Source organism: Arvicanthis niloticus, chromosome 6 (genome assembly GCF_011762505.2).
Source record: "Arvicanthis niloticus isolate mArvNil1 chromosome 6, mArvNil1.pat.X, whole genome shotgun sequence".
NCBI lineage: Eukaryota > Metazoa > Chordata > Mammalia > Rodentia > Muridae > Arvicanthis > Arvicanthis niloticus.
The window spans coordinates 63,931,596-63,957,329 of NC_047663.1; the positions used below are offsets into that span (position 1 = coordinate 63,931,596).

Below are 25,734 nucleotides of genomic sequence, written 5' to 3' on the forward strand. Positions count from 1 at the left end.
GGTGTCGGGGTTTCGGGGCTTCCGGGTGAGGGCGGCGAAGGCTGGGGTCGCCGGGGTCACAGATTGAGGGGCTACAGCGCTTCCGGCCATGATTGGTGGTCTTGCAGGGCCTAAGGGGCTGGAGAGCTTGTTTACCTCAGGCCTGGGGGTGGGACCTGTGTGTAGACGTGCGGAGACTGGAGACTGGCCACGTTGGTCCTGGAGTCGCCGCTGCCTGCTGCCGGGGCCCCTCGTCGCACAGACGGGGGCTGCAGCATTGACCCCAGGCCTGGCTCTCAGCTAGTCAGCCATGCCAGCCGCGCTGCCTCAGGGTAAAAGCGGTGGGGACGCGTGTGCTTTGGGCATATTTATGTGTCGACTGTGAGGCACCTTGTTTGACTTCTCCAGTCACCTGGATTGTTCTCCTCCAATCAGGAAAACCCATACCCAGAAAACATTAAATAGTACAATTCCGTATGTCTGGTATGTGTTTAATCTTATTTACAGGGACAGCGGAGAGGGTCATCACCACACACACAAATCATGTCTCCTGGCTCAGCCTAAACGCTTGGCACGCCCTCGATGCTTATTACAAACCTTTGTTGTGCAAGTGAAATAATTGGGACAACCGGAGTTTACTAATTGGAATGTTCTAGTTTCATAAAATTTAAATGAGCTTACGAAATATGTATGTTCTATTTGCTTACATAGAGCACATCGATGGACTATTTATTACATGTTGTAACTCAGAAAGAAGAAAAAGGTAGCTCTAAAACAATTTTTATAGGGCTGCAAGAACACCTGAACTTTGTACAAGCATGTTGGTATCTTTTTGTTAGATCAGCCTTTGGACTGACTGGGGCAGAAATTGCCTTACATATCTTCTCTGTCTCCAGAGCTGAGTACATAGGCAAAAGGTTCTTGCCATGAATAAGTAAATGAGTTATTTTTCTGAGTTGGTTTGCAAGGCAATTGGTACTTGTATATGGATTTTTTCCTCCATGAATTTTTGGGACAGTTTAGTATATGCATATCATGTACCCACATAGTGTAGGCAACACAGCCTTAATCCACCTTTCTAGCCTGTCACCCTTTGCTTCTTCCTAATATAGTCATTACTCTAGGTGACTATGTCATGGGTCGCTGACCTTCTGTGTTGTTTCCATACCCTTTGTTTAGTTACTTTCCTGTTACTGTGATAAGATACCCAGACAAAAACAAGGAAGGTGATCTTATTCTTAGTCACAGTTCACTTGTCCACAGTGGCAGGAAGGTCACATAGGTAACAGGCCACATTGCATTCACAGTCTAGAAGCAGAGAGCAGGGAGTGCTTGCCATCAGCTCTCTTTTGGCTTTTTATACCCTCCAGGATCCCAGCCTCTGTAATTGTACCACCCAGTGTAGATGGGTGTAGAAGACCTTGTGTAGATGGGTCTTCCCGCATCTGTTAAGCTCATCAAGACAATCTCTACAAATGTGCCCAGAGGACTCTCTGGTGGTTCTAGGCTTTTTAGTTTGGCAACTGCAGTTGACCATCACACCCTTGAATTTTTTTTTTTTATCTCATTGGCATTTTCTTTTTTTTAAAAGATTTATTTATTTATTTATTTTATATGAGTACACTATCACTGTCCTCAGACACACCAGAAGGGGACATCGGATCCCATTACAGATGGTCGTGAGCTACCATGTGGTTGCTGGGAATTGAACTCAGGACCTTTGGAAGAGCAGTCAGTGCTCTTAACTGCTGAGCCATCTCTCCAGCCCCCTCATTAGCATTTCCATTCATTAAAATCTTAAGCATCTTTAAGGTAGACATTACAAACACAGATGCATGCATAGTCTAATCGGATTACTATAAAAGAATAATAGAAATTTGGAGATAGTAGAGTATGAGAGAATACTGTTCTCATGCAAAAGGATTCAACAGCCATTTGGCAGCAGATAGGTCTTACCTACTCAGATGCCCCCGATGGATTGCCTTTTACAAGGGGACCTAGAAACGTCTATTTGTTTCTATGGAAGATGAGACTTTAACTAATTAAAAAATGTTTAAACAGAGTGGACTGATTAAAAACACCTGTAGTTAGCTAACAGATTTCCAGTTTGTAATCACTGCTATAGGAACACTTAATGAGTCATTCTCTGATGCTTATACTGTCGTCTCTGTTCTTTCAGTTTTGGTGGTGTGTGTGTGTGTTGAGACAGGGTCTTACTGTGTAGCTCCTTCTGTCCTAAGACCCACTGCGTAGACCAGGCTGGCCTTGAAATCTCAGAGGTCTGCCTTTGCCTCCTAGTGCTGGGATTGAAGGCAAAACACCACCAAGTATTTTTTGTATGTGTTTCAAGCATTGTGCTATATCCCATCTGCCTTTCTTATAAAATTTTTTTTAGTGCATTAGAAGCATGATTGCATGAGTTGGATTTATCCTGTACTTAGTGCATACCTGAATGTTTGTCAGTATACCTGGTGTGTGTGTGTTTGTGTGTAGGTGTGTGTGTTCATTGGTGATAACTGGTTATTCTGGAAACTAGTATTTCTCTTAGTGGGAGTACCAGTGACATGTTGGCTTTAATTGCCAAAGAGCTGTATTCTTGGAAGGGATTGAATTGGATAACCTTGCTATTCCAAAGCTGACCTGAGGGACCAGTGAATGTATTTAGGTGGTAGAGCTCTTGCTTAGTGTGAATGAGGTTCTGGGTTTGATCCAAGCACAGCAGAGTAAAGGAAATAAAAAGTGGCATTCAATTATGCTTTGGTTACATCAGATGGCCTAACTCTCAAAACAGTATTAGGAATGTTTACAATGAATATTAAAAAATAGAAAGCTGATCTGCTGTGGTTTAAACAGTCTCTGGAAAAATCGAAGTAAGAATGGATGATTAATGATACAATTTTTGAAAGACAGTCTAGTGAAAGGAAAGATTGATAAACAGGCTACATCAAAATGAAACCTTTCTTGGTAAAAGACCCCATGAAAATAATAAAAAGATAGGCATGGTGACTCATGTCTGTAATTCCAGTACTTGGAAGCCTGAGGCAGGAGGATTGCCATAAGCTAGTGGTCAGCAAAGAGGGAGATCCTGTCTCAAAAGGCAAAACGAAATAAGACAATGTAAGTAAGTTTTATAGTGGGATGAGACTGAACTTAGAACATTAAGTGCTCTCAAAACTCAGCAGAAAATGACAAAGCAACCTAACTTTAAAAAAAAATGCAAAAGATTTAACTAGATGTTTCTTTGAAGAGAATATTCAGATGGCAAATAAGCACATGAAAAGATATCAAGTGTCTTTAATCTTGAGGAAATGAAACAGAAGCCACAGTGTGCTAGCACCATATACTTATAAAAATGGCTCAACGTAAGGGAGGAACCCTGATCAGAATGCAGAAATTTTTGGTTATTTGTACTATACTGGAAAAGATGACAGTTACATATAAAAATAAGCATGAACTTAATATGATCCATATTAATATAGTCTTCATCTTTTTTTCCAGAGAAATAGCTTATGTTCACATAAATACCTGTATGTGAACTTTGAAAGTTGTTTTGGTTGTACAACAGCCTCATGTTGAAAACTGCAGATTACCTTGAATGGGCAAATACATTGTGATGTATCTATCTATCAACCAAATACATTGTGATGTATAATCCATCCATCCATCCATCCATCCATCCATCTATCCATCTATCCATCCCACAATGATGTTACTGAGAAATCGAAAGGAACTTTTGATGTAACAATAGTGGAGTGGAGGGACTTAGGCTGAATGAAAAAAGTCACTTCAAGGATAATGTTTATACTTCAATGTATATGACTTGAAAATGTTAGTGTCAGAGAACAGATCAGTATTTGGTTGCTATCAGTTGAAAGAAATGTGGGAAGTGTCTGGCTACAGAAAGGATGGCCCAGGTATCCTTAGGATTGAATTGTGCCTTACCTGTACTGATGCTCAGTAGAGGTAAGTAGTTGACCCTCTGTGTCTGGGATGCAGCATTTGTAGATGTAACTAATCTTAAGTGGAAAACAGTTGGAAAAAAGTTTCTGTACTAAACCTGTGCAGACTTGTCATTGTTCCCAAGAGAGTTTAAAGTCGATTGCAAAGCATCACATATGGTGTTAGACTTACAAATGAAGTAGAGGTCATGGAACTGAGGATGTGCTCTGGAGATATGCACATGCTGTCCATTTTATAGAAGGGATGTGACCACTGAGACTTTATTGTCTATAGGGTTCTTGCAGCCAATTCCCAGCAGATACCAAGGGACAGCTGTGATGGTGGTAACATTTTATGTAACTAATGTACACATAAGGGTACATGGAAAAACTGTAAAATTGGAAGGACACTGGTAAATTGTAATAATGTCAGCTTCTGGTGGAGAGACGGGTAGAGGTATATAGGATCTCTTTGTATTGTTGTAGTATATGAATCTGAAAATCTCAAAAACATTAAGCAAATAGTTTATACCAAGAAACTGGTATCAGTAGATTCTTGTTGGGCTTTTGTTTTAGCAGGTGATGTTGTAGTCATGTCAGATAAGGATGCTACAGAGTCTCCAGTGGTAACCGAAACAGCCTCGATCCTTAAAGATGAGAACTGTGAGCCAGTGGAGAAGCCAGAGAATAAATCTCAGCCTGTAGTGTCTACCCGGAAAAGACCAGAGACCAAACCTTCCAGTGACCTTGAGGCTTCTGAACTTCTTCCTGCTCAGGTTTCACAGGCTGTAGCCAAAGTACCATATCTATTAAAATTTGGGGATTTAAAAACACAAGTCTTAAAAGGGATGTGGGATCAGTACTAATTTACAATGGCATTTCCCTTTTTTTACAGCCATAAAGTGTCAGCTTTCTGATGCAGCAATGCCTTTATCAGGAATTGCATTTGCTGCAGGGTATTTACGAGCTGCTGGTGTTCACCTGTCAGACCAGCAGGATTTCCCCAAGTCATAGATTTGCAGACCTATGCTTCTCTAATGATTAGATACCTTGTCTGGGCACTTCTGAGTCTCCTCTAACTTTCTGTTTTCTTTGGTCTTGTTTCTCCTGTCACTGGAAAACAACAGGAGACTGCTTCTAAAGATGCACCTCAGACTGGATGGGGTTATTGGGGCAGCTGGGGCAAGTCTCTACTCTCCTCAGCCTCAGCTACGGTAGCTACAGTAGGTAAGACCCTTGATCATTTTCTTATCTTTTGTGTGCACTGGGGCTCATGCCATGCTCTATTAGGAAGTTGAAGTCTAGGGGTATATTTAAGCCTGCTTTTTAGTAAGTAATAAGTCAGTGGGATTTTTGTTTTGTTTCTTGGTAAGGAGATAATGACAAGGATGCATATATCATTAAAATAATGTGTCTTGTGACCATGATTTTTAGAAATAAGCAGATATTATTATTATTAGTTTCTTCAGTTTTAGTAACACAGCACACAAATGTTAATTGGGTTTTTTTTTTTTTTTTTTTTTTTTTGGTTGTTGTTAGGACAAGGTATTTCAACTGTCATTGAGAAGGCTGAGACATCTCTTGGGATTCCTAGCCCCACTGAAATTTCAGCTGAAGTCAAGCAAGCAGCAGGTCAGTATGTGTGCTTGGGGTTTCTGTTGAAACTGACAGTTAAGTCCGTTTTTAGCACTAGCACTTAGTGATAATACTAATCCAGTACCTGACACTTAGGGCACCTTGAGACTTTATGAGGAAGAGGGTTTGAAATCTTGAGCTCCAGCTGTATCTCCCATAGCCATTCATGTGTCTCTTCATTGCACTTTTGCATGGATGAAGTGGTTCAGAGGCCTGGTGAACACTCAGCAGTAAGGCCGCAAGCACAGCATGTGAGAAGAGCTCGACGTTTTGCTTGTTATAATTAGGTTTCCCATCAGTGGAGTTAGCTCAGTTTGAGTGTGCTTTGGCAACACAGAACAGTTGTTGTACACTAGCTGGTTTGTTCTCACTTGGGTTTTTGTATGAAGATGAGGTTCTATTCTGGTTTGTCTGGATCAGAGGGAAACCTACAGTCACTCATACCCAGAGGACACAGGAATCACTAGTGACCAGGAGAGTTTTAAGGCCAGGCTTACTTCTTTTATCCCTCAGGGGCCTTATTGTTTCTCACTCCTGTTTTCTTTGCTTGTTTCTATCATTTTCTCTTGAAGCCAGCTGGCTCCCTTTTGGTCTCTTTCAGCTCCACCTTGATGGAGCTCTGGCATCTGTGACCATCAGAAACTAGCTGGCTCTAGTTGTTCGAATTAATGAATTCCTTGGAGTAAGAATTAGATATAAAGTTAGGTCACTTGACTGCAGTTTAGATACAGCCAGAAGACAAGCTCATTATACAAACATGGCCCCACAGGCTTCAGTGTGTGTGAGTTTGAGGCACTGTTCATAGTGACACCTTTTCTTCTCCTCCCCTCCTTTCCCATCTGTCTTCTCTTCTTTCTTTCCCCTTCCCTCTTTCTTCTTCCCTATTCTCTCTCTCCCTATCCCCTTTCGTCTTGCCTTCTTACCCTGGTTGCCTTTGAAGTCACACAGTCCTCTTGTTTCAGTCCTTCAGGAGCTGGGATCACAGCCCAGAGCTTACACCTGGCTTTCCTTATGCTTTTCTAAGGGTCATCAGACTCATCAGATGAATCACAACTGAATGTGCTCAAAGTCATGAATAAAGAAGAAAGGAAGTGACTTTTCCCCTACCATCTCTCTTTCTTTGAAAAGAGTCAGTTTCTTCCTGCAGCAGTTCCTAGCATAATTCTCAAAGTGGCATTGGTTAAGAATGGAGCCCCAGTTTACTTGGGGCTGGAGAGATGACTCAGCCGCAGGAGTTCTTCCTATATCTCCTGAGGACTGAAGTTTGGTTTCCAGCACCTGTGTTAGGCAGCTCAGCTATAACTTCAACTCCAGGGGATCTGATCCCTTCTACTGGACTTCAGGGTCACCTGCACACACATAGTATCTACTCACATAGACTCACACATACATATAAATAAAAATGCATCTAAAAATGTAGGGTCTTAATGTTGATGCAGTAGTGGCCAGACGTAAGAGAAGAGTGGGTTTGGGAGTTAGAAGTGAAATTAGATGTAAACTGTGTCATCTTCATAACACTGGAGGCTATCTGCTACTCAGGGCCACGGGCCAAGACATGCATTGACAAACTAAAGTCCTTCATGGTGAGCTCCCTGGTGGGATAGCTGTAGAGTTAACATCTTACAAGTGAAAGTGTTACGGTGGGCATCAAAATGTGTGGACAGAAGGGTGTGTTTGTGGGTGCTGGTTCTTTTCATGTTTCTGAAGATGAGAATGTCTAGTGGGGCTCAGGCTCAAGGGTGACGGTAATTCTACCCAGTGGATGTCCATGGGCTTAGATTATAGTTTAGTAAGAAAGATAGAACTTTGCCAAATTAGAATAGACTACTTTTTGGTAAGAAGTCCTTTCCAACCAGGCTGGCCTGGAACTCAGAGTCTGTCTGCCCCTGTCTCCTGAGCACTGGGATTAAGAGTGTTGCCACCACCACCAGGCTGCTTTGGTCATCTTTCAGGGATCTGTGTTTCTTTAAAAAGGACCATGTTCATCTTTGCTTTTCTTTTGTTTGCAGGTAGTTATGGTGTGTGTGGCTTAAATGAGTCTCCTTTCCCCCCTCCCTCCCCCGAGACAGGGTTTCTCTGTATAGCCCTGGCTGTCCTGGAACTCACTCTGTAGACCAGGCTGGCCTCGAACTCAAAAATCTGCCTGCCTCTGCCTCCCAAGTGCTGGGATTAAAGGCGTGCACCACCACGGCCTGGCCTTTTAATGTTTCTAAGCTGTGTATAGTTATTCCAGTAGTTAGGAAGTGGAGGCAGGAGGATAGAGAATCTGAGATCTATCTGTAAACAAAACCAAAAATGTTAGTGTGCTTGCTTAGGCTGAGTCTGGAGTAGTCTTTACTGGAAGGATTTGTTTAAGGCTTGGCTCTTCTCTGGGCTCCATCCATTTCCCAGGTACTTAATGAGTCTGCTTGGTAGGTTGGAAGTCAAGTGTCTTAGCCTAGTGTGAGCTCTGGAGATTAGTTAGCCTACTTCTCCAAGGCAGTTTCTTTCCCCAGCCTTGTGGAGTCTCCTTGTGCCTATATACTGAATACCCCGAAGTGCAGCATTCATAGACACTCAGGCACATGTGTTTCTGTAGAAGCCTAGAATTCTGGGATGATTCCATCTTCTTTGTGTTACAGAGTCCCCTCAGCTCCTGCTGGCTCTCATCTAGGCCTTTCGCTCCTTGTTGTTGGAAAGTTCTGGATAGCAAGCCAATTCAGTCACAGGAGTCATTTTGTTTCTCTTTTCTGTTGGACCAAAATCTCCTTGTCTGATTTGGAAAATCATTTATTACCTCTCGTGCAGTTTTATAGCTGTCACAGTAGAAGAGCAGGTCCAAGAGCAGTTAGTACATTGCAACCGGAAACAGAAGCCTTCCCGTAAGAGAATATTTCAGACTGGGCGCTCAGATTATGTGGTAGTTCAGTCTGAACTGTGTGTTGTAGCATGAGGCCCTGACTCCCAGAATCCATGTGAAAAGAGCTGTATTACTGCTGTTGGAAAGGCAGAGAGAGGAAGCCATGTGGGACTTGATGGCCACCTAGCTTAGCTTAATCAGTAAGCCCCAGGTCCCACGGAGAGAGATTTTCAGAAAAAGGCTTTTCTAAAGAACATTCAGTGTTGACCTCTGGCTTCTACATACACACAAACATGTCATACATGTATACTACACATACATGAAAGCATAATCACAGTCCTTTGGCTCAGAGTTGACCTACAGATTTTTAAAGTTAATAAAATGGAACAGAGACATGGACACCTTTGCAATGCAGGTTTGTTTGATGACAACTAAGGAGCATCATTTTCTAGGACACAGTGAGTTGCAGTTTACTTTTAGCTGTGCAGTTTTACGTTTGGATGTTTGGAGATGTAGGTACGTTTATGCTGTGTAATGAATAGAACACTGTGATATGTTCTTCCCCGGATCTAATTGGAATATAAGAGTATTTTATTGACCAAAAAGGTTCATGTAACTTTTATCCCTAGTCAGTCACTTGCCTGTTCTTCATAGTCTTCCCTTACCTAGAAGTTTGTCTATGAGACCATACAGTATATAGTCTGATTTCATATCAGTCATTAGTTTGTTCAAGACTTGATATTATTAAAATAAACAGGCTGGGCAGTGGTGGCGCACGCCTTTAATCCTAGCACTTGGGAGGAATAGGCAGGCAGATTTCTGAGTTCGAGGCCAGCCTGGTCTACAGAACGAGTTCCAGAATAGCCACGACTACAAAGAGAAACCCTGCCTGGAAAAACAAAACAAAAAACCCCAAAAAACAAACAAAGAGAAAAAAAGAAATGAAGTGAATGAAAAAAAACTCTGCCTACCTTATCTTTCATTGTAACATAACAAATGTTTTAAAATACATACAGAAAGAAACAGTGTCTAATGTTTTTTTTAACATTTTATTTTATGTGTGTGAGTACACAGTCACTGTCTTCAGACACACCAGAAGAAGGCATTGGATCCCATTATAGATGGGATGGCTGTGAGCCACCATGTGGTTGCTGGGAATTGAACTCAGGACCTCTGGAAGAGCAGTCAGTGCTCTTAACTGCTGAGCCACCTCTCCAGCCCTAGTATCTAATTTTTTAAAAAACACATATTTGATGTTCAAGCAGTGAATGATACTTTCTTTAATGTTCCTACACTTTGTCTGTTTCAGGAGAAACAAATGTTGCTGAGAATGGAAGCTTACTAGTGACTGGGCCATTTGGGGTGCTCTCGACCATCTCAACAGCTGTGCAGAGCACGGTGAGAAAAAGTACAGGGGGGAACCTGTGCTGTCGTGATCATCAGGGCTGTGTGCGTGAGCCAGACAAGTGGAGTTGAGCTGCAGAATGACAGATTATCTTAGGGACTGGCAAGTCTTGGCTTGTGCCCTTAGGAAGTGTTTCTGCTTTACAAAGTTATTTCTTGGGGCTGGAGAGATGGCTCAGCAGTTAAGAGCACTGGCTACTCTTCCAAAGGTCATGAGTTCAATTCCCAGCAACTACATGATGGCTTATAACCTTCTGTAATGGGATCTGATTCCCTCTTCTGTGTGCATGAGAAAAGTTATTTCTCTTATAACTTCATCTTTTAAGCAGAAGGGACATGTGATTGTTTTTGATGAATACTTGCTAAACTCTAGACAATGAGAATGTTTGAAAAATGATAGGACTCTTAATGTCTTTCCTACATGAGGGAAGGTGGCTAGTATTTTTAGTTTTTTTTTTTTTTTTAACTTTAAAAAATTTATTTTTTGAGATACGGTCTTTAACTTTTTGAAATATGGCATGCAGTATAGAATATGACATCTATTATATGTTTAGATGAATTTTTATGGCATTCTAATTTTCAACCATAGTAAGAAACCTGTAAGTCCATTGCTTTCCCATCTTGAGGCGTGTGTTCTTTCCCCAGCTTAGATAGCCACGGCTAGGACTTGTACTATCATGACTTAGTTTTGACCTGCTCTTCTGCTTTGTATAAATGAATCCATAGATGCACATCCAGTCTTCCACATATTGTGTCTGTAATCCATCCATGTTGCAGCTCGGCTGTATTCATAGTGTGACTTCAGTACATTTTATTGATCCACAGTTAGTAAATACCAAGCCAGTTTCCAGTGTAAGCTGTTACAGAGTATTGCATTGCACACTCTTGTACATGTCCATCTCTGTGTGCATTTCCCTTGGGTATGTGTTGTCAGAGGCATATTAGGAGGTGTGGCCTTGTTGGAGTAGGTGTGGCCTTGTTGGAGGAAGTGTGTCACTGTAGGGGTGCTTCCACCTTGACGATAATGGAAGGAACCTCAGAACCTATAAGCCAGCTCCAATTAAATGTTGTCCTTTATAAGAGTTGCCTTGGTCATAGTGTCTTCTTACAGCAATGGAAATGCTAAGACTCTGGGTAAGGCAGCTGCAGCAGGTACTGAGTCTCAGGTTCCCTGAATGGTTCTATCTGTTTGCATTTGGGTGAGCAGTGTGTGCTTGCTTCAGCCATTCTTTGACCTGCCTAGTGTTTGGTATTGTTGGCTGCTGCTGCTTCTTTTCCTCCTGTTACTGGGGTTGAGTTTAAGGCCTCACACATGCCAGACAAGCACAGTGTCACTAACCTAGCAATGCATCCCCAGCTGCTTTTACCTTCATTTTGAGGAGTGTTCTTACCATTTGCTCAAACAGGTTTGGAGTTTACTGGATGTACCTTTGGTGTACCTGTATGTTCTCCTCTCTCAGCCTCCCGAGTAGCTGGGACTGCAGGCCTGCATCAGCAGCCCCACACTATATAGCCATTACAGAATGTCAAGTAGTTGTAATGGAAGTTTGTGGAAATTTGTTTTAATGGAATTTTTCGACTTTCCTAGGGCAAGAGTGTTATCAGTGGTGGTTTGGATGCCTTGGAATTCATTGGGAAGAAGACAATGGATGTCATAGCAGAAGGGGATCCTGGATTTAAAAGAACCAAGGGCCTGATGAACCGGAATTCTACGCTGTCACAGGTTCTCCTTCCTTCACCTGTGTACTTCCTATTTGGGTTTTGATTTGATTTTTGCTGATGTTAACTTGGAGACCTTGTTAGTGTTACTTTCTTTGGGATGCTTTGGAGTTGTGGGATGGGCAGTAAGCTCCAGTGCATGAAGGAGTCCTAGCTGTTTGTCCCTCTGCTTCCCTTTGAGCAGCCTTCTGTCAGCAGAGAAATGCTAAGCCCTGTCAGAGCTGTTAGATTAATGTTTAACCCCCGCAGAACAGCACCTGGTATCTTGGATATTGTTTACACTGTCTAGCATCAGGTTCTGTGTGATAACTTCTTCCTGCTGTTTTCGAGCTTCTTGGATTTGGATTGTGATGCCAGGATTGAAGGGGCCGTGCTCTGAATGGAGCCTGAGCAGCTGTGCTCCCTTCTGCACAGTAAACTTGCTCTTGAGCTCTCATTACTTGGTGCAGTACAATGCTTCAATCTCTTTTTAGGTTTTACGAGAGGCAAAGGATAAAGAAGAGCAGTGGCCTTCCAGTGATGTAACCATGGAAACAGACAAGAAAACTCATTATGGGCTACTCTTTGATGAGTTTCAAGGCCTTTCACATTTAGAAGCTCTGGAGATGCTTTCCCGAGAAAGTGAAATAAAGGTAATTCCCAACCCCAAGCCCCTCCTGAAAAGTCTGCATACAAGGGATGCTGCAGATGCTTTTCTGTTGTGCACTTGGAAGGTGAGGTGGTTGTGGAGGCTTAGGAGTCTGGAAGTACTCTACACAGCAAGCAGAAACCAATGTATGAGCTAAGTGATGGGAAGGATCAAGGGTGATTGTCCTAATTACACAGAAAAGACAGGGTTAAAGAAGAGCTTTTAATACACTTGTCATTTTCCATTACTTGTCTGTCTGTCTGTCTGTCTGTCTGTATTTATTTATTTATTTATTTATTTTCTGAGGTCTCTTTGGCTTTAGCTGGCAAAAACCTTACTGACAAGCTGCCAAATTACATACAGTTAGCTGTTGGCTTTTAGTTGGCTCAGGGCTTTTTGCTGTTGTTGTTTGTGTTAAGATTTGTTTTATGTTGAGACAGGACCTCACTATGTAGCCCTAACTGGCCTGGAACTTGCTGTGTAGACTGGGGTGGCCTCAAATTCACTGAGATCTGCTGTCTGCCTCCTTAGTGGTGGGGTTAAAGGTGGACATCATCATGCCTGGTTAAGGATTTATTTTTTAGTATTTTTGTTTGTATTCCCTATGCTGCAAGTACCTGTAGATGCCAAGAGAGGATACCAGAGGTTATAGGTAGAAGTGAGCAGCCTGGTGTGGGTGCTGAGATCTGAACTCAGGTCGTCTGGAAGAGAAGCAAGTACTCTTAGCTTCTGAGCCATCTCTCCAGCCCAGTTCAAGACCATTTCATTTCTCTTTATTTCTAAGCTGCTGCTAAGTACTAAGAGTTTTCAAATATCTGTTACATTATAAACTACAGATTCTCCCAACCTTTCTGTAGAAATTAGATTCTTAAGTTAAAATTTTTTAAGTGACTTATTATTATTTTACGTGCTTTGGTGTTTTGCTTGCATGTGTATTTGGGTGAGGGTATCAGATCCTCTGGGTCTTGAGTTATAGACAGTTGTGAGCTGCCCTGTAGGTGCTAGGAATTGAACCCAGGTCCTCTGGAAGAGCAGCTGGTGCTCTTAACCTCTGAGCCATCTCTCCAGCTCCAGAGTTAAAATTTTTAAGGAATGGGAGTTAGCCATGGTGACACAAGCCTATAACCCAGTTCTCAGGAGGCTGAGGAAGGAGAGTTGAGAGTTCAGGACTAGTCTGGGCTGCATAGTGTGATGCTGCTCCTTCTCTACCCAGAAACACTAATGCTGATTGGTTAGTTTATAATTCATATTTTACTTAACCTGTGGACTCTTCTCTATTTGAGATTTTTTTTCCTACAAATTTTAATTGTCTCATATCCATTTAGGTGAAATCTATCCTTAATTCTCTGAGTGGAGAAGAACTCCAGACAACAAGACTTGAGCTAGAGCAGCTCAGAGAAGCGTTTTCCCTAGCAGAGTTCTGTGAGGAAGAGGAGGAGGAGAGACAAGGTAATGCAAGGTGTGCAGCCAGTGCACTGTGTCACAGGCTCTCCATGCTTTCCTCACACACTTGCCTGCAGGGCCGGCCACTCTAAGTGTAACCTGCAGCACGTCTCTGATTATTGCTTCTGTTAGAGAGCCACTGTGTTAGCTTCTTTCCTATTTGCCTGGTGGTCACTGTTAGCCTTTGTATGTAGTTAGACACTTCATCTGTGCCTTTCCTGCTTTTGGAATCCCTGATCTCATCTTGAAGCATGCAAAGTAGTTGTTATCCAGAAGGTGGTGATCCCTTGTCTTTTCATGTTTACAACATACATATCTGAATGTTTTAGAAAATGTAAGTTGTTGAAACTACTCGGTTTTGCAAAACTGTCAGGAAATATGGTTTATGGGTGTTGTGTATTGTAATATAGGTACACTGTAATAATAGGTCATTGCAACTATCCTTTAAGAAATAACCATCTCTTGTTTTTTTCTGTAGTACTAAGAATTTTTCAGTAGGGGCTAGTGAGATGGCTCAGTGGGTGGTGCTTGCCATGCAAGTGTAGTGACTGAGTTAGAGTCTCCAGAACTTATGTGAAAACTGAGCATGTGCTGTAAAGACACTGTGTCTAAGGCAACTCTTATAAAAGAAAGTATTTAGTTGGGGCTGGTCTACAGTTTCAGAGGTTTAGTCCGTTATCATCATGGTGAGAAGCATGGCAGTATACAGGCAGGCATGGTGCTGGAGGAGCAGAGAGCTTTATATCTTGATCCACAGGAAGGAGACTGTGTGTCACACTGGGCCATAGCTTGAGCGTATGAGACCTCAAAGCCTGCCTCCAGTGACACACTTCCTTAACAAGGCCACACCCACTCACTCCATCAAGACCATACCTCCTAACAGTGCCACTCTCTATGGGTCATGCATTCAAACACATGTGTCTATGGGGGGGGGTAGGGCATTCATATTTAAACTGCCACAGTGTGCAGTGTGGTAGAGAGCTTCTGTAATCTCTGCACCCTTACAGGGAGATGGGAAGTGAAGACCGGAGAATTCCCGGAAGCTTGCAGGCCAATTAGCCTATTGTCCTACTGTACTACAGTGAGCAATAAGAGAAAGGCAAGGACTCATGCCCAAGGTTGTCCTCTGACTTCTACACATGTGTGTCCCTGTCCCCCTCTTTCTTCCTCTCTTCTACTCCCCTCCCCTCCATGTCTCCCCCTACTTCTTCCTCTTTGGCTGGCGAGAGGAGACACACACACATACACACACACACACATATACACACACACAAGATTATTCAAGGGTAACTGTTACTGTTATCTGAAAAGTCATTAAAATGTATCTTGCCTTTGCAGTAATGCATCCCTGCATGGTTGGAGATTGTCTACCTTAAACATCCTGTCTTAACAGTCTAAGTGTAAAACTGCATAAGAGAATCTTTTTCATTAAACTAGCTATTAGACATGTCACAAAGATATAAAACAATGACATTGTTTTCAATAATTTTTCCTTTTTTTGAAGATACATTTTTCCTTAAAAGTATGGTTTATTGGGGTTAGCAGTGTAGTTCAATGGGTAGAGTGCTTACCTGTGCATGTGAACCTCTGGGTTCAGTCCCCACAATCACATAAAATAGGGCATGGTGGCCCATGCCTGTAATCTCTGTACTTGGGAGGTGGAGGCAAGACATTCTGTTCATTAGCCCTGTTTCAAAAAGTTCATGTTATTAACAGGTAGTGGGGTTGTTACCATTTTGTTCATGTATGTGTGAACATGTGTGTGTGTGTGTGTGTGTGTGTGTGTGCTCACGCGTGTGTGTTGGGGGGGGGGGTTGTGCCCATATGTCCATGTTTTTGTTGAGGCCAGAGGATGATGTTGGGTGCCTTCCTCTATTGTTTTCCATCTCATGTTTTTTAGACATGATCTCTCAGTGAGTCTGGAGCTCCAGACTTTTGTAGGCTGGCTGGCCAGTGAGCCTCCAGTGTCCTTCTGTCCCTGCCTTCCAGCATTGGCATTACAGACACGAGCTGTCATGCCTGGTTCATTAGGTGAGGGCTGCAGATCTGAACACAAGTCATCATCCTCGCACAGCAAGTGCTTTACTCATGAAGCCATCTTTCCAGCCTGGGTTTATTACTATTATTCTTTTTTTTTCTTTTTTATTGAAAATAGATTCTTATACAATATATCCTGATTACAATGCATTTATTATTTTAATGAATAATACTGTAGACATTTAATTTTAATTTTAAATATGTATAACGTGCATTTAAAATAAAAGCTCCTGGGAGGCCACAGAGTTTTATTGGTTTGAGAATTTCTAGATTAATTATGCCAACCGGCAGTGCTTTAAAAGCCTCTGCCATTGCTTTTTAGAGCTGTGAGTTCTTGTTTCCTTCTGCGTGTTTATCTTTTACTTCTGTTAAATGTGGGAAGCTTGCCTCAGACAGTTCTCAGTCTCACTTAATTTTTTTATTTTCTATCTACTATGAGTAGGAAGCCAAATAATTAATGAGAGCAAAGCAAAAATCCCCCGGGACATGATTGAGGGCCTTTTTTGTGAGAGCCGTTGCTTAAGACAGGGATGTTGTCTGTTCTGAGAAGTCAAGCTGGCTTCATCTGTAATGTCTCACTAGTGACAATTTATGTGAAGCTTCAGCTCTTAATTAGAAATGTTTTTTGAATATACATCTTAAAAACTGTCTGGAGATCCTGAGACACTAATTTAGTACCCCAAGTGATACAGTTTGAAGTTAGACTTGGGTTCCATGAAGACCTGTCTCTCACAAGCCGTGTGACCTCTAGAAGAGGGTCATCACAGAGCCTTTGTTTCATCTTGGTTAGAGGATGGTCTGCTTCCTCTGGTGGTGGTATGAGGAGTAAATTAAATATGTTTATAGTCAGACTTATAGTAGGTGCCTAACAAGTGCTCACTGTCATTGTCACTATTTAGAAAATGTAAACAAACAGCTAAAAACCTGCATTTGAAAAGTCTCAACAGGAAACCAATAAAATAGCTTTGGTTCTGTGAGAGGCAGGTTCTTCTATTGTTCCTAAGCAGGCCAAGGTAGAACAGTTCCTATTCATTTGTCAACCTAGTTTAGGTTATTTGTACATGGAGCAGTTAACCATACTTCTTCAATTTAGTCAACATCTGGGCTTTGCACAGTAATTAGAAATGGTTATGTATGTATGTATGTATGTATGTATGTATGTATGTATTTTACTGTTCTGAGGGCTTCAAGTTTTCTGAATAGATGGAACAGTCTGTGATATTCCTTCTTACCTTTGCTAAGAACGAAGAAAACATGGTGATGGGTAATCCTCCTGCCTGCTCTGCCCCAGCTCTCCTTTGATTCTCCTGCCTGCTCTGTCTCTCTGATTTTGGTGGAAAATGCACCAGTATCCAGTAGTTAATTGTATGTCACTGATGCTGTTAAGACATAAACTTAGGAATAGCAGGAGGAGACAGTGCAGAGCTCAGCTCCGGATGTCTTCATTCCCATGGGCCTCTGTGTTTTCTAGACTTCATTTCAGAGTCCTGGACCCACAGGTCCCCCCACCCCCCACCCCCCACCCCCCACACACTTAAACAGTAGTACCATGCTTCCTTTCCACCCATGCATCTAGACAAGTACTCACCATTGAACCACACACCCAGCAATTACTTCTGTTCTAATGCAGCAACTGTTTGTATAGTTAGTTCTGTGTAGCAAAACTTAACAGCAATTTGCCAAATATTTTTTCATCATTACATTTGATAGTGATAGCCTTTTATCACTCAGACAGATTTGAGTGATTATAAATTTAATGTATGTACTACCATAATGTTCTGTTAGTAACAACCTAAAATATGCCTCAGGGTAGAATTGTTAGGTGTGGTAAACATAGATTCTTGTTCTTTCCCTCTGTGCCATTGGTTATTTTGTGAACTTCTTGGAGTGCCTGTGCCCCAGGTGGTTGCAGAGTTCTCCCTTACACCCAGTCACACTTAGTTGGGAAAACCAAATCATTTTGGAGGTCAGGTTTTGTGTCCTTTCATGGTAGGTTATAGCTGGGAGTTGTTTACTGGAATTATGTGAGTGAAGGCTGTATCAGTGAGAACAGCTTTTCCGAAAGCCTGTCACACTGGGGATCAGTAAATGATGTTTATTCTCTGCCGTAACTATCAAGAGAGAGAGCAGAATTACAGTCTAAGGAAAAGAACCAAGATGGCTCCCCTGGAATGCCTCTGGGGATGTTTCTGGGGAGTGGTAGGCACAGAAGGGAACTAATTATTTGCTCTCATGTAGCATGGACTTATGATTAAGAAATACTCTTAAAGATGTTCATGCTCAAAGATTTTTGTGGTTCAAGATTTATCTTCTGTACTGCTCAGCCAGGACCAGTGGGCAGGATTTAGATGAGAAAGAGAGAAGGCATGTTGTTCATTTAGATGTCTAGTTTGCTGTGATCATGGTCCCCATTTGCTTGCATGTTTTATATCTCCTTATTCTACTGAGGGATTGCTATAATAAACACCATGATCAGAAGCAACTTGAAGAGGAAAGGGTTTATTTTGCTTACACTTTCAGGTAACAGTTCAGCGCTGAGGGAACTAGGGCAAGAACTCAAACAGGGAAGAAACCTAGAGATAGCAGCTGATACAGGAGCTACGGAGGAGTGCTTACTGGCTTGCTCCTCGTGGCTTGCTCAGCCTGATTTCTTATAGAACCCAAGACCACCAGCCCAGAGGTTGGTTGGTACTGCCCACAGTCAGCTGGGCCCTTCTCCATCCATCACAAATTGCTTACCGTCTTGCCTACAGTCTGATCTTAGGGAAACATTTTCTCATTTGAGGTTTATTTCCCTCAGTTGACTCAGCTTGGATTAAGTTGACTTAAAACTAGACAGCAGAGCATTCTTGACAGTCTTTCATGAATGTTTTATGTGGCTCTTGGTTCTTAGGAGATGAAGATTTTACCAAGGAGATAGCAGAACTGTTTGCTCAGCTTCATGTCTCTTCCCGACCAGAGAAACTTGCCAAGGTATGTTACTCCCCTTTGGGGATTTTCATTATTTTGTTTATAATATTTTAATGGGTAGTCAGGTGTGGTGGCACTTACCTGTGATCCCACCACTTAGGAGGCTGAGGCAGGGGGATTGCAAGTTCACAGCCAACTTGGGCTATATAGCAAGAGCTTGTCTTAACTTCCCCACAACACATACTTATAATGAGCATAAGATTGTAATTTTCTGGCCAATGGGATTGCCGGCATGGAGGAAGTATTCTTGATAGTTCTAGAAAAGGATTCCACAAATTTCTCTGCCTCCTCTTCTCTACGTTAGTGTGCAGAGCCCATGTCTGTCTTCCTAGCATGTGTCCCATCCGGACCTGTTTTTTGGAATACTTTGTTTGAATGCTTCATTGAGCCCGTAGAGTTGGTCATTTAAAGTTGGCAGTACTGACTAACCTTTATGGGATCAGAGGTTTGATGGGTGAGGTCCCTGATCATAGATGATGAAGATGGGCCCTGCCTGCATGGAGCTGCAGCTCGGCATTGCTGTGGCCAGATGGTGACTGACGATGACTCTGCTAGTGACCATTTAGAATTTGGGAATGAGAGAGTCCCATGGCTGAGCCATGGTGGTGACAGCTGAGATATCATGTGTTTGGAATGAGTCTTGTCAGCTCAGAGGAGGGACGTCACATGTATTTCCCTGTCTGCTTATGAGATACTGTTTGTGGTCATGTGCTGCTTTCTGCTCTGTATCCTTTCCTAACTCTGAACAATTCCAGCAGCTATTAGCAACAGGCACACACTGTTGTCTGACCATGAGAGCTGCTGGCTGTGTGGAGTCAGCACAGCCATCTTTTCTCCTCCCAAAGCAGGTAAGGAGTGAGATACTGGCCTGGGGCAGATAGGGCATTCCCCAGCCAAGCCTTGCAGGCTGTGGTCAGCAGCTACTTCAGGAACTCAACTCCTGACGTTTACATCCCTGTGACTGAAATTCCTGATACCACAGCTCAAGAGAGGAAAGTCTTACTTTAGCTCACATTTTCAGAGGATCTTAGTCTACCATAGTGGGGAAGGCATGGTAGTTCAGCCCTGACCGGATGGTGCCAGGAGTGTGAGGTGGCTGTTCTATAGCAGTAGAGGGTGGCCTGGGCAATCCCTTCAGAGTCTCCTCACCCCAGGGACCTCGTAGGCCCCACCTCTGAATGTTGTGGTAAATCTCCGACCCAAGTAAGTCTGGTCAAGGAAAACACAACTCAATATTTATGGGTATAAATTGCACGCCTAGATTGGGCAGATTTACAATTGCATTACTCTATTCCCCAGCTATGAGATCTCTTATAACTTGCGGTTTTTCCAGGCCATGTTCTTCTCCTCCTCCACTGTCCTTCCACCTTCTCCTCTTCTGTTGCCTCCCTCTCTCTCATCAACTTCCTCTTCCGACTCCTCCCCTAAGCCTTTTGCTCCCCCTCCCCCTCTACTGCCAATTTATATAGACCAATTTATATAGCCAATTTATATAGCCAATTTATATAGCCAATTTATATAGCCAATTTATATAGACCTCTGAACACCTGGACAGCCCCTTATTTCAAAATGTTGGAGCATCTGGTCTTTAGCCTTCTGGCCCAGGATCATCTGACAGACCTAGTAATGTAGAATTATTAAGGGATGATTACTCTGTCTTGGCAGATATAATGTTGACTATTCTGCAAGTGTGTCCTTTTTCTGCATAGTATTTTGTCTGTAGATGAAAAGACACAATTCTTGCCTAGTGGCTGTCTCACCACAACTGGAATAACTCCAAAGATGCTCAATTTCTTCTTAGAATCCAAGACAGGGAAGCTGTCAGGAGCAGACAGGTCTCTGATAAAATGAACATTTTTTTCAGTACAACAGTACTGAAACAGTACAACAGTACATACAGGAATGCTTGTAACATCAATTCTGTGGACTTCTGATGTTTTTGAAAACCAACTATCTATGTAAAGCAATCTGAACTGTTGTCTGTTAACTCCTTTCCGCTATTTCTAATTAAAATCTAGAAAACACCCTAACAGTAAGCTCTGAGCCATGCAATTTTTTCCTCACCCCAGGGACCTCGTAGGCCCCACCTCTGAAAGGCTTCACAGGCTGCCATCATAGTGCCACCAGCTGGGAACTGTGTTTCAAATATAAGCCCTTAGGGGTCATTTTACATTCAGAACACAACATTGCTTATAGCATTTTGGAAACAACATCAAACTGAGAAAAAAGTTGTAAAAACAGTACAAACAACATTGGATGCACTCACTAGTGCTGGCATGCTACTTCTACCGTTTAACCAGATGGATCCTCACCTATGCTTTCTCTGTATTCACATGGACCTCACTGTTTGAGAATAAGTAGGATGATGTGGCTCTCCATTTGCATAACCACAGAACAGTTGTCACTTCAGCATATTTAACATTAATGACAGACTTTGATTTTATCTGTTCTCCACATTTGTCCACTGACTTACTTACTTTCTTCTTCTTTCTTTCTTTTTTGTTTTTTTAAAGATTTATTTATTCAGACACACCAGAAGAGGGCATCAGATCCCATTACAGAATGGTTGTGAGCCACCATGTGGTTGCTGGGAATTGAACTCAGGACCTTTGGAAGAGCAGTCAGGGCTCTTAACTGCTGAGCCATCTCTCCACTGACTCTCTTAGTCAGTGCTCTATTGCTGTGAAGAGACCCTATGTACAGTTTCAGAGGCCTAGTCCATTATTATCATGGCAGGGAGCATGGTGACACACATGGTACTGGAGCACTAGCCAATAGCTCCATCCTGATCTGCTTCCAGCAGGCAAAGAAACAGGGCCTGGCACAGTAGCACAGGCTTTTGAAACCTCAAAACCCATCTCCAGTGACACTCTCTCTTCAAAAAGGCCACACCTCCTAACCTAATTCAAACAGACTACAAACCTAATACTTCCCAGACTACGAATTCAAATGTATGAGCCTGTGGAATCCTTTGTTATTCAGACCACCCCACTCACCTGGAGCCAACCTGTGATTGAACTAGCTTAACTTGTCTAGTTTAGATTCCTTTAATATGTAGTAGTTCCTCAGCTCTTGTCTTTCCTGTTGTATATCTTTTTGAAAAACACAACTCTCCCCTCTCCCATTCTAAAAGTAAAACATTCCCTGTCTGCTACCTGTACTGGGGGTTTTTCTAAGGGTTTCTCTCTGTGATTAGGCTGTACATTCCCTAGGGCCAAAATCCTGTGTTAAGTGATAGCTTGTCACATCTGCAGGAGTGAGATGTTTGTTTCTTATTGGTGATGTATGATTCTCTGTGGAGTTATGGCTTATTTCCCATTGCTGCTGGTAAGCTGCTGTGAAGAGACTGGTAAAGATCCTATGAGGGTCTTCTCACTTCCAGTCCTATTTTTTCCTTTTTTTTTTGTATGTCTGGTACTGGGGGTTCTTAAATTTAGCATCTGTTATGATTCTTTTGAGACATGTTGATGTGTTTATAAAAAGATAAAGAGAGGATGGGATATGTTCTATGGAAGTGTAGTCAGGTATGGGGGGAAAGGGGTGTCTCTTCCCTCTGAGGGACCAGCCACATGATGGTATAGAGTTTATTCAGGGCATAGGGAGGGGAGTCAAGAGGGTAGTAGAGGGAGAGAAAGGGGGGGGGGGGAGAGAGAGAGAGAGAGAGAGAGAGAGAGAGAGAGAGAGAAAGAAAAGAAGTAGAGGCTTACCATGAGCATGTGGAGAGGTGGGGAAGGGAAATGGGGAGAGAGCAAGGGAGAGAAGAGGGGGCAAGCAGCCCCTTTTATAGTGAGTCAGACATACCTGGCTGTTGCCAGGTAACTGTGGGGCAGAACTTAGACAGAATGCTAACATATGTAGCCTAGGTTGGTCTTGAACTCCTGATCCACTTGCCTCCACCTCCCCAGTGCCTGGAAAGGGGCACATGTTACTATCCCTGGTTTCTGCAGTGCTAAGGATGGAACCCCGGGTCTCTTGCATACTAGGCACTCCTACCAACTGAGCTTTATTTCCAGCCCTTCTGGTCTTGATTCATACACACTGTTCCTTACTGTAAAAATGATAAAACATTTGTCTTCTAACTTGTTCATGTTTGGGGACAGAGTGACCCTGCCACCACTGCCCCACACTTGGGGGTTAAGTGATCCAGTCTGAGGGTCAGTCAACAGGATCTAACAAGAGAGAGAGTGGGGATGGAGGGGCAAGAGATGTGAAGAATGGAGACAAGACAAAGTCTGATCAAGTCCTGTTTATTAAAAGGAAATCATGGGTACATATAAGCACACGCAGGGGAACACAGCTGAAGACACTTTACCACGTGTGCCTTGCAGCTGGGGCACTAAACAAGATTTGTGAGAAAACCAAGGTGTATCAGAGTGTGCTCAGCTGTTGTAGATTGCTTGCAAAACAAGTCTCTTGTCAGGGTATATGGTCTGAGATGGTTGCAAAGATGATAGCCGCTTTCTGCTAGGACTTTGGCTCCCAACACTCTATACTCTAGTCTGGATAAATCTCAGTTTGCTTAATAGACTCTAAATACCCTTGTTTCTGCACCTTGGTATAATTCATTGTTTGCATGTGCTATGTGTTTGTGCCTGTGCATCTGGAGGCCATAGGTTGAAGTCAGTTGTCTTCCTCTGTCATTTCTCCAGTTTATTTTTTTAGATAAGATCTTTCGCTGGATCTGAGGCTTAGTGAGCTGGGTAGCCTAGCTGGATACTAAGTACCAGAGGAATCCTCTAGTCTCTGAATCACTAATGCTGGGATTATAGGCATGTATCACTGTGTCTGGCTTTTTGCCAATTTAATATCTCTCTCTCTCTCTCTCTCTCTCTCTCTCTCTCTCTCTCTCTCCCCTTCTGTTTGCTTTTTTATTTATTTATTTATTTATTTTTAATTTAAGAAGTGTGAAGGTTTTCTTTTTCAGTATTAGATTGGATTGTTCCTGCAGGTTCTTTGGGAGTAGAACTATTCTGAAGAGGAAAGAACCCTGAAACGGATGAATATCAGGTTTTCTTCAGCTCATTTATGTTGTAGCCTTGGTTACAGCATTACTCAGGGTACTTAAAGGCTCAAGTCCAGTGCCATAACTGTAGTCTAGTTGGAACGGCCAGGGTCATTTGTGATCTCTGTTTCCTGGCTCAGCATTTTTTTTTTTTTAAAGTTTAATTAATTTAATTTTTGTTTTTTGAGAAGGGTTTCTCTGTGTAGCCCTGGCTGTCTTTGAACTCACTCTGTAGCCTAGAACTGGCCTGGAACTCACAGCCTCCCACTACTGTCTAGCTCAATGCATTCTTTATGTTTGTATAAAATTAATTGAGTGGATGCCTTTATTCAAGGGCAGTTATTTTCTGTCACCATGATAAACACCATGACCAAAAGCAACTCAGGGAAGAAAGTCTTTATTTCTTACAATTCTCATGTTACAGATTATCACTAGTGAAAGACATGGTAGGAACCTGGAGGCAGGAATTCACTTCAGGCATCCTGGAGGAGCATCATTAATTGCCTTATTCCTCCTACCCCCTCAGCCTGCTTTATTATATATAGGACCTGGAATCACTGGCCTAGGGGTGGTGCCACCCGAAGTGAACTGGGCTTTCCCATGTCAATCATTAATCAACACAGTTTCTCCACTACCTACAGGCCAGTCTTTTGGAAGCATTTTCACAGTTAATATTCCCTCTTCCCAGATATGTGTAGGTTTGTTCTTTGGCTGTGACAAAACACCATGACTGATCAAAAGAAAGCATTTAAATTGGGACTTGCTTACTTACAGTTTTAGAGTTAGTTCATGACCATCTTGATGGGGACTATTGCTCACGCATGCGTGCACGCATGCACACACACACCAATCACACAGTGGGCCTAGTATGGGCTTTTGGAAGCCCACCCCCCAGTGACACATCTCCTCAGCAAGGCCATGTTTCCTAGTCCTTCCCAAACAGTTCCACTAACTACTGACTAAGCATCAAATATATGAGTCTATGGGATCCATTCTCATTCAAGCCACCACAGGGGAATGGTCAGCTTTGCATGGTCACCTGATCACTGACAGCATTATGACAGTGAAAATAAATTTGAGATGGGCCACATCAGAAGTAATAGAGCAGTCATGACATTGCTCTGAGTGCACGTGATGATAATAGAAGGGGAAGGTCGGGGCAGATTGGACCTTGTGCAGAATCAGACTGATGGAAGAATCCAAGATGGCTGTCATATGTTTGTTTGAGTTACTAGTATAGAACAGTACCTCCAAAGTCTGGCTAATAAAAGGGTGAACTAGAGATAGAAAGATCAAAGTATTTAATTTCCTTTACATGCTGCATGTGGAGTAGTTGCAGAATATCAGATGTGTGTCTAGCAGGCATTTGGGGTGCTTCGTTTTTCCAGAGAAAGAAGATTGGAAATAGTGATGTAGGCAAAAGCAGCAGTAGGGTGAGCGGGGTCAGAGGATATAGGTAGGCCAACGATATCAGGATTACACCGGTCTTTATAATTACTGAAGAGCAGTAATTATAAAGATGGGCAAAGAATCAGAAGACTGTGTTTAAAACAAAACAAAACAAAACAAAAACTAGAGAAACTAGAGAAAGTTTCACCATCAGGAGAGAGGAAATTTGTGGCATTTGTATGGAGCAACAGTCTTTATGTATGAAGTTAGTGAATTAGTAAATGTGACAGTGTGGGTGGGTCTGACATTGGCTGCACTTTAAACGTGCAGGCACAAATGAAAATGAATATAGAGCCCATTTTTATGAATTTTACTGTAGTAGTGAATAGTTAATCTGCTTTGGCTCCCAGTGGGTTGTGAGGGCTGTATCCACCCTAGAGCTCCAGTTAGAGCTCTGGGTACAAGAATGAAAGACACACACTTGCAACCTTTATATTTAATATGCTCTAACTAGCTCAGTGTCGGGCTCTTCCATACCTCCCCATGACTAGCACACACTCCCCTCTGGTATTCCTGAGTTAACATCTTTTAAAATATATATTTCATCTCTGTTACCCAAGACCCAGTTGGGGTGGGGGGTGGCCCCTAAGGCTACTTTCCTGGATTCTTACATGTTGGCAGGCCTTTAAGTCTGCCCCACCCCCACCCCATGGTGATTCTTCTTCCTCAGTCCCTTGCCTGCACAATCTAA

The 25,734-nt window shown here is 42.5% G+C and overlaps 1 protein-coding gene across 6 annotated transcripts in view; it reads left to right on the forward strand.

Annotated features, from left to right (window-relative positions):
• The window catches only part of Fam114a2 (family with sequence similarity 114 member A2), a 61,191-nt gene that overhangs the window by 25,270 nt on the left and 10,187 nt on the right, over positions 1-25,734 (forward strand). For 2 of the 6 annotated variants that reach the window (XM_076936808.1, XM_034507466.2), the window contains 8 exons: positions 4,494-4,714; positions 5,045-5,144; positions 5,457-5,549; positions 9,701-9,789; positions 11,384-11,518; positions 11,988-12,146; positions 13,468-13,591; positions 18,516-18,595. In XM_076936808.1, coding sequence (XP_076792923.1) covers positions 4,511-4,714; positions 5,045-5,144; positions 5,457-5,549; positions 9,701-9,789; positions 11,384-11,518; positions 11,988-12,146; positions 13,468-13,591; positions 18,516-18,595 — 984 coding nt within the window. In that variant the 5' untranslated portion in view covers positions 4,494-4,510. Of the gene's footprint in view, positions 1-5; positions 26-50; positions 463-4,493; positions 4,715-5,044; positions 5,145-5,456; positions 5,550-9,700; positions 9,790-11,383; positions 11,519-11,987; positions 12,147-13,467; positions 13,592-18,515; positions 18,596-25,734 lie in introns of those variants that run through there. The other 4 variants (XM_076936809.1, XM_076936810.1, XM_076936811.1 and 1 more) reach the window with 3 other exon arrangements.